Source organism: Medicago truncatula, chromosome 5 (genome assembly GCF_003473485.1).
Source record: "Medicago truncatula cultivar Jemalong A17 chromosome 5, MtrunA17r5.0-ANR, whole genome shotgun sequence".
Lineage (NCBI taxonomy): Eukaryota > Viridiplantae > Streptophyta > Magnoliopsida > Fabales > Fabaceae > Medicago > Medicago truncatula.
Genome location: NC_053046.1, coordinates 622,999 through 631,877, shown reverse-complemented (window position 1 = coordinate 631,877; position 8,879 = coordinate 622,999). Strand labels below are relative to the sequence as shown.

General features: G+C 30.8%; 1 protein-coding gene across 1 annotated transcript; it reads left to right on the top strand.

Moving 5' to 3' along the window:
• The first annotated feature begins 7,598 nt into the window (after positions 1-7,598).
• On the top strand, positions 7,599-8,582 carry LOC11439096 (protein FANTASTIC FOUR 3). Its single transcript, XM_003610624.4, has one exon. It carries the CDS (start codon positions 7,599-7,601, stop codon positions 8,580-8,582), a length of 984 nt encoding a protein of 327 aa, XP_003610672.1.
• Positions 8,583-8,879: the final 297 nt, after the last annotated feature.

The following is an 8,879-nucleotide window of genomic DNA, read 5'->3' as shown; positions in this document are numbered from 1 at the left end:
TCAGAGAATATTCCTCTTGAATATGGAGGATTGATTCAACCCACAGATTTTAAGAATGGTCCCCCTCAACCATCTTTTAAGTTATAACTGTTGAAGGAGGATAAAAAGCTAACATACAAATAGAAGGAATTGAGGTTACAAGTATAGGTTTAGTGTTTAAGTATAATTTTGTACCTTTGTCTTTCTAATTTATGCTTCTAGGTATAACTATATATAATTTTGTAATTTATGCTTTTTAGTGTATGATATTAACTATATTATTGTGGTATGAGACCAACATATATTTTAAATTTTGCAGGTTGGTGGAAGTTATACCTTTTCAGCTTAGGTGTTATTCTGAAGCATATGTCAAGAGCTTGAGATAATGATAATGACAATGAAGGAGGGGACACAATAACACAAATTTGGAGTTTAGAAAGTTTTAGATTTATTATCGTATTAATATTATTATTAGGTAATGGTTAGTTGCAAACTGCGTGTATTTTTTTTCGAGAACTTTTCTCATGACTGTTAACTAACATTAATATGTAGATCAAAATTTGTGTCTTTTCAAATAGTGAATAGCATAAAATACTAAATTCAGTCTTTTTTTTTAAAATAATTAAATTAGAGACGGAATTTATAATCTGTCTCTATTGTCACGGAATAATCCAAGCCACAGAGACGGAATTTTGTTTCTCATAATCCAACTTTAGAGACGGAATTAATAATGTTGTGACGGAATGTTTCTGTCTCTATTAGAGACGGAATCACTAAATCCGTCTCTAATTGCTTTAGAGACGAGTAAAACAGCCACGGATCTATTTCCGTCTCTAATTCCGTCACCAAAGTGGTTAGAGACGGATTTTTAGCTTTTTTGAGACAGATTTAGCCCGTCTCTGTATTGAATTTTTCTAGTAGTGTTATCAAAATCAATTCTCGTCACCACACAACCAAACACATGCTTAATATATTAGACTTTTGAGTTAAGAATGTAGTGTATGTCCATTCCACTTGTTTGGTTGTTTAGGTTAATGTGATATGATTGAACACCAATAAACTATGACATCTCTTTTATTAGTTAAAGTTCATATGAGTACTGTCAAATTTAAATGGAACACGTAATTTAGTGGAATTATATAAATTTTAACTAATAAAAAAGTGTTGAAAAATATATGCTAAAATATGTGTTGTTAGCACAATTTTTGTTAGTGTAATATTTTAGAAGCCCAACCACATTAATTAGTTGATAAATATAATTTTTTTTTTTGTTAATTACTAGCACACACTAAGAATAGAATTAACACTCGTACCAATCAGTGAGTCATTTATTCCCAATGAGATTATCTAGAATCGGTAGCTATTTGTACTTGTTTGGTCCTAGATAGTTTCTGTCTCGGCTGAAAATGGATTATCTCAATTAAAATTTTCTCTATTTTTCTCAATTATCACATCTACACTATTAAACATGAGAGAGAAAAAGAGATATAATATTATAAAAAAGAGAGGATATTGAGTGTGTGGCTAAGATGTAACAATTGAGAAAAATAGAAAGAAATTCACCTGAGAAAATCCATTCCCGTCTCAACTATGATACTATATATTTATAATTTACAATTAACCAGCTTTTAAACCTTTTGGACTCAACAAACATAAAGTTTATAGTTACCTAATCTTGCAATTAGCAATTTGTTTACTACCACTATTTAGTTGTCATGCTTTCATCTGTTACCTAAAATAGTTTCATTATTTTGTTTAATTGAAAAGGAGGAACAGGATTAAAAAAAAAAAAAAAAAACTACAATAATTAGAAAGGTGACACAAACACATGGTCCAAAAGCTGGGTTGGGGGAACATTTTAGTCATTTTTTACTTGCTTGTGTAAGCCATATGATTTGGATTCTCTTGTCCTTCCCTATAAAGTTTTTATTGTAAAGTATAAATTTATTAATTAATAGGCAAACAATTTGAAAGCTTGAGTAACCATAGGCTTCACTTAATTAAGGGACCATGACGTATACTTGGTTAAAAGATTCTCCATTAATTAAAACAAAGCTAAAGAACATGCATTTATAAATGGATTCTGATGCAAATATCATTGTTCCTCTCTCTCATCACCTTACTAGCTAGTTTAAGCTTTTTTTAAGGGGGGAAACACATAGGTACTATGCAAAATTTGGTCATGTCATGTTTTTTCCTCTCTATTGGTATGATTGCTCATATTATAATATAAACTTGATGTTTACTTGAGAAAGAAGCTTTCCAACAATGCTTACTCAAAAAGTACTTTTAGGGGGAAAATAATTATTATATTTGCAATAATAAGATATGACGCAATATATTAATCTCTCAGTTGAGAATAGGCTGCTCCAACTCCAATGGGCAGTCATTAGTATTACAAGTTGAAAATAATGTTAAAGGTAGAAATTAAACTATGAGGCTCTCAAATTTAATGGACAAGTATGTTTTTCACCATTGTATCAATAAGAATCACCATTATATTAATGATAAAAACTAGTAATATGTAACTTATTTCATTTATACACCTTAAAATTGCCTATAAATAAAAGTCCCAAGCACACAGATAGAGGAATAGGAATCCTCTCAATTTCTTACATCATCATTTTTAGAGGCTAGACCATTACACAATACAATCCGAAAACAGTTGTTGAAAATTGAAATAGTAGCAATCAGTTCTCAAACTAAAATTTAAAACTTAACAAAATTAAACCAAAACAAATGTTTAATAGCTTTGGACCTACTTCAGCTAGCTTCAACCCATTACAAAGGCATTCATTCAAAATACTTTAGTATGTTTGACAAATCAGTGATACTTGATTCCAATGCGTATTTTAGGAGGGATCCTTTGCCTTTTGGGAGGGAAAGATAGAGTGAATTTAGCCAAAAATTGAAGGAAATGAAATAGATAATAATATTTAAAATAGAGGGAAACAAATGTGAGAGAAAATAAATCAAGAGAGATTAGAGAGAAAGGAAGAGAGTGAAAGTTAAAGAATCCAAATCCGATTCTATTTAATCTCTTGAAAAGAAAAGTTGAGTATATTTTATTTTTTTATGAACAAACGAAATTTTATAAGAACATCTCCAATAATAATTTGTAAGGAATTCAATTTTAATTTAATAACTACGATTAAATGGCTCCAACAATGCGATATCACATTAATGCAATTCAAGAATATCTTGCTTCAATAATAATTTTTTAATTTTTTTTTTATGAAACTCACAAATTTAATGATTTTTTATTTAGAATTGTTGTTCTCCCGTTTAGAATTGCTCATTCCCGTTAAAAAGTCGAGCGTGAGTTAACTCGCATAGATGTATTTTCAATGTGACTTAACTTGCCATAGTAATGTGTTGTAGACATATAGTACGTAATTGCACGGTTGTATTCATTGGCGGAGCCAGACTCATTACAAAGCCTCGACAAAAAATGTTTACAACACATTTATAGGTGTTTACATAAGAAATTGCAAGCAAATAATAAAAAAATCTAAAGAAATTGCCAAATTTATAGGGATTTATATAAAAAATTCAGAGGAATTTACATAAGAAATTGCAAAAAAATTGACCGGGATCGCAGGGCAATGAAACCACCACCGGTTGTATTGCATAATAAAATATTACTGTCATAGAGATTTTGTATTGATAATCACTTTCTTGTCACTATGATTATTAATATATTTTGATAAAAACTATGATTATTAGTTAAAACTGTGACAAGTTAAATGGTCACGAATATGGTCATGATATTATCATGTTACTTGACTTAGGGTGAAAATGGTCACTCCAACTCGAAATAATTCTTTCCATTCACACACGACTTATCCCTCGTGTCAGGTAGGATCTCTCAATAGGTACATAATTATCCCTCAAGATTTATCATTGTTACATTTTCAGAGTTTTATTCGAGCACAAAACCTCTGATTAAGTTTAAAAAGATCTTTTAACATATATCATTTAAATGTTCTTCGGTAGCGGTCACAAGATTTGATACACACATGAAAATACATATCTTTTAATTAATTGAAAAACAAACATTAATTATTTGTTTTCTTTTTCTACATTTTATTATTTTTACGAGTGTGTTTAAATCTTCTATAAAAAATCTTGTGAACACACAAAAGTTTATTTGTATAAAAAAAAATTGCTATAAAAAGGGTCATGCAAAAAATATCATTTCCAAGTTAAAATTTATATAGGAAAAGTCGATTTCAAGTTTCAAAATGTTAAATGCATCGTTTAGAAGATAAAAATTTTCTTTTGAATTTCTTAATTAATAAATACTTTAATTAAAAAAAAATACATCATACATTGAAAAACTTTGAAGTATATGGATAGGGTGGTTCATTACATGGGGTATAGGTTGCCAATTTAGTCTGCTTTTAATTTTCTTATGAAGTAAGAGAATGAGAAAGATCAATCGACCAAAGATGAGGCATTAACCTTTACTATCTAAAAAACTTGTTTAAGATTCATTGGTTAAGCTTAGACGACGGTGTCAAAGTGATGTCCTTATAATTTAGTGGAGAATCACTCATTTCCTTTTCATATGGCTTTTGCTTTTGTACATGTCTTTACGAGATATCCGTACATATTAGGGTAGTGGCTGGGCCAGACTTTCCTCCTTTGGGTATGAAGAGAAGAGATGCCTTGTTTGGAAAATAATAAATATGCAAAACACTAATCCAACTGCAATCATCGATCGAGCTGTAATAATACTATATCGATGATCATGTGCTAATTCTATGGTGCGCAAAGGAAATTACTATGCATAAGTTTTTTTTCTTATTTTCTTTTTCCCAAAACATTCATTATTCCCAAGCATGTCCATTATGTTACCCTCAATGTTTTGATCAGTATCGAATATGCCAGTAGATTGCAAATACTGTTAATGAAAAAACAAAACCTCTCACCACAAAAGGAGAGAAAAACAATTAGACTTCTCACAAAGATGAAGAACAAGACACTCAGATAACCCTAACAATGACCCGTAGATCATTTTGCTTAAAAAAACTTACTCTAATGATGATTAAAAGAGGGTTTTTACCCACCATTAGAGTGGTGGGTAATTTAACCACCAACCATGAAAATGAACAATTTATTGGTGGGGTCAAGATAGTTTATTGATATGCTTATGTGGCTAATGTGTATTGGTTGGGAGTAAATTACTCAGTATTCTTCCATGGGTATCCTAGTTGTCACCTTAAAACAATATTATGCGTTTGATCTGCTAAAAAATAAGGGACATGACAACTCCAACATGTACGATGTTTAATTGTAAGACTGTTTCCAGGACATGACAAACTAGGGGCAAGAGACACACAAAAACTGAAATTCCTCTCCCTTGCTAAACCACAACACAACTTTTTAGTTTTAAATACAAGTTGTCTAACATACCAAAATACTATTTTGTTCACCAAACATCGTATAAGACAAAAAAAATGTTCAACATTATAAAAGTTTATCATATGTTGCTCCACCTTATGATATGCTGGTTTGTCCTGTGTTGTTCTATCCATTACTTATCTTTTAATATATCAATATATAAGTGAATTTGATTTGCTAAAAAATACACTAGACCCAACATTTTTTTTGTACCCTTTTTGATTTATAAACTTGTCATAAAATTGGACAAAACAGAGTAGCAATGGATTGTTCCTCATGAAACCTTGAGACAACTTATTGTCCATAGTAGTGACTATAAAAATACCAAACTACCCTTCTTATTTTCCAACATAAAAAATATTCTCTCTATCTCAATTATACAGTTCTGTGCTATCAGACTTATGTCAAGTAGGGGTTGGTACATGTTCGAGTTTTCATGGCTTCCAATTTGTTCAAACATAACCAACGTTGATATGCATATAGCAGCTATTCTTCCCAACATGTACCAAACACAACATTTATTATGGAGCAATGTTATATGAAAAATAATTTCTCGTGACAACCTTTTAGACAACTAAATTATACAAAGAAATTTAGGTAGTGACACAAAAATCAAAGCAGTAGAGAGAGAAAATAAAATGATAATGTGAGTATGAGAGAGAAAGTTGTCACAAAAGTTGTCAAAAAGTAATTGTTCAAATATCATTTCTCTTTATTATGTCATAAACTTATGATGGTGTTTAGGTGTAATTTGCAAAACACCCTTTTGGTCTGATATTTTGTTGTTCACAATATTCCTTTCATCATTTTGGATAGAAATAAATGGCCACTTACCTTTTTTGTCAAAAGCTATGGGCTGAATAATTTTTCTTTCCTTTCACGCTTTTGAATAGAATTATCAACCAGCATATATTTTTTTGACTCTATGTAGCATTTGGATTTGCCTTGGAAAAAAAAGAAAAAAAAAAGAAGAAAGCACTACTTAAAGAAGATGAATAATATTAACAGAGAAGCAAATAGCAATCACTATCAAGCAATATTTAGGAGAATCCAATTAGTGGTATGGCCTTTTGTTGGCTTTCTTATGGAAAGGAATAGTAGTAATTTATTAGGTGGTAATTTTCTTTAAAAAAGTTAGGAGGTAATTTTGCAGCAAAGTTTGAAACCCACCTGTCTCTCCCTTTTAGTTTTGATTTCATCATAATGCATGCATAAAAGACCCATTTCTCAAATTTTAAATTATTTGAAAGGTTATGGGGAAATACATTTTTTTCCCCCAAATTATGTTTAATTATATATTTTTCCTTACTACTTCTTTAAGAATTAAATCACTATACAATTTTAAAAAAATTATATTATAAATCAATTATAATTGTTGGATTATTAAAAGTATTTGATTTTAATTAAAAAAATCTTAAAAGTCACACATACAAATCCCTTAAAAAAAAGTCACATATACAATCAAAATTAATTGTTATTGTTTTATAACTAAAATATTTGATTTCTTTAAAAATAAATTTGTTTTTTTTTTTTATCGCACAAATAACAAGAATTTTTTTGACAAAATTAATAACAAGATCTAATAAGACTTTATCATGTTCATGTTATATTCTATTTGTATCAAACTCTCTTGTCTTATCGATCTCTACAATATGCAAATATCAAACAAACTATTTAAGTCGTAGACATTCATTCATTTAACGCATCATTTTTTTTTTTTTATATTTCCTCCTATCACATTACGGATCTATCACAATATTCTCTTTATTAATTTCTCTCTAATGGTAGATTGAACATCGGGTGTCTAAATTTTTATTTCCTAAAGTCATAAATATCATTTGTGTCATGAGAATGTGTGTAGTAGAGTGGATATTCGTTTACTTACCCATTTTCTCATTCTTTTGAAAATGTCTTTTTAATGACTTTTGTATCATGTGGTGGATTAGGAATTGTATAATTCTAGTGGTGTAAAAAGGCACCATTCATAATCTCCCTACATGACATGACATTCCCCCCTCTTCACTTTTTGGCTACTACAAATATAGTCCCATCCCCTCAATTCTACCACATGTATTTCCATTGCCTCTTCTCCAATTCCTTTCTCTCCCACTCTCACTATCCTTTCATCCAACACACAAACATCTAACCTTAACCATAAATCTCAAAACACAAAACAGAACACTCTGTTTTATCCTTTTAGATTTCAATACCAAATGGCTGCAATTGTTTGCCACGGTTTACCTTCATGTCATGATTCTCACCTTGTTGAGTCAAGGTTTCATAATATTCGTTTACCTTCCCCAAAACCACTCACCACTCAACCCATTGATTTACCTTTCAAGACTTGTTTTTGGGATTTCGAAAACAACATTAATAAAACTATAACTGTTGATTCTAATCCCAAAGAAGATAGCTGGAGTTCCATTCAATCACTTTTCAAATCCAATGCTTCTAAAGGCCTTAAAGAAACTACCTATGTTGATCCCAATGTGAAGCTTCCATGGCATAGACTTAGCCCTAAGAGTTTGGAGCTTTGCACTGAGAATTTAGGGAATGAAACAGGTGCTGATATCCCAGAATTTAGCATTGACTTGCTTTCTTCAACAAACTCAGCTTGTGGTAATTTAGAGACAAAGGAACAAAAGAAAAATTCTTGTCAAAATTTGGGAGGTGAGAAAATGAGAACAAAGAGTTTTCCACCACCGTTGAAGAGTATGAGAGGATCAGAATCTATAAGAGTGAAACCACATAGAGAAAATGGAAGGTTAGTGATTGAGCTAACCAAAGTTCCATCAACTGTTTCTTGCTTCCAAGCTGAGAGAAGTAATGGAAGACTTCGTCTTTCTTTTTGGAATGATCCCGAAGAAGATGAAAATCAAGGGTTTGAGGACGTAGAGAATTCACCGGTTGTTGTTGCTCTTGACGCTCCCTCGGTCTCCCCAACAAAAGAAGAGGAGAGTGTGAAGGAAGTAGTAGAAGAAGAAGGTATTGATAATGAGAAGGAGAAAGAGACACCGACACGTGTTGTTGAGTGTATAGAGAAGGAAGAAAATGGTTGGAAAGTTGAGAGTGAAGTGAAAATGGAGAGGTATGAGAGGGGAAGTAGAAGAAGGAGATGCAAAGAAGGTAAACATGAAAACAATGAAAGGTTGGGAAATTGGGGTGAACCTCTTTGGCTTGCATTGGCAACTTCTTGAAAACTCTCATTTGAATTATTTAACAATGATCATGTAAAACAATTTTTTTTAGAATTTTTAGGTATCTGTTCTTTTTCTTCTGAATATCCCTTTTGTTTTTGCCACTTGTTTTGGATCTTCCTAATGAAAAATTCCAGCGTTTTTTTACTACAAAAAAATGGTCGAGGTAGGTAGTTAGTTAATATTGTTATTCTTTCTGTTTCTTGGACTGGACAGTGGACACAGTTCAACTGAAACATGCAAGTTGCGACATGTTTGCATCAAAAATTAATTTTAATTTAGCCTATTTTTTTTTTT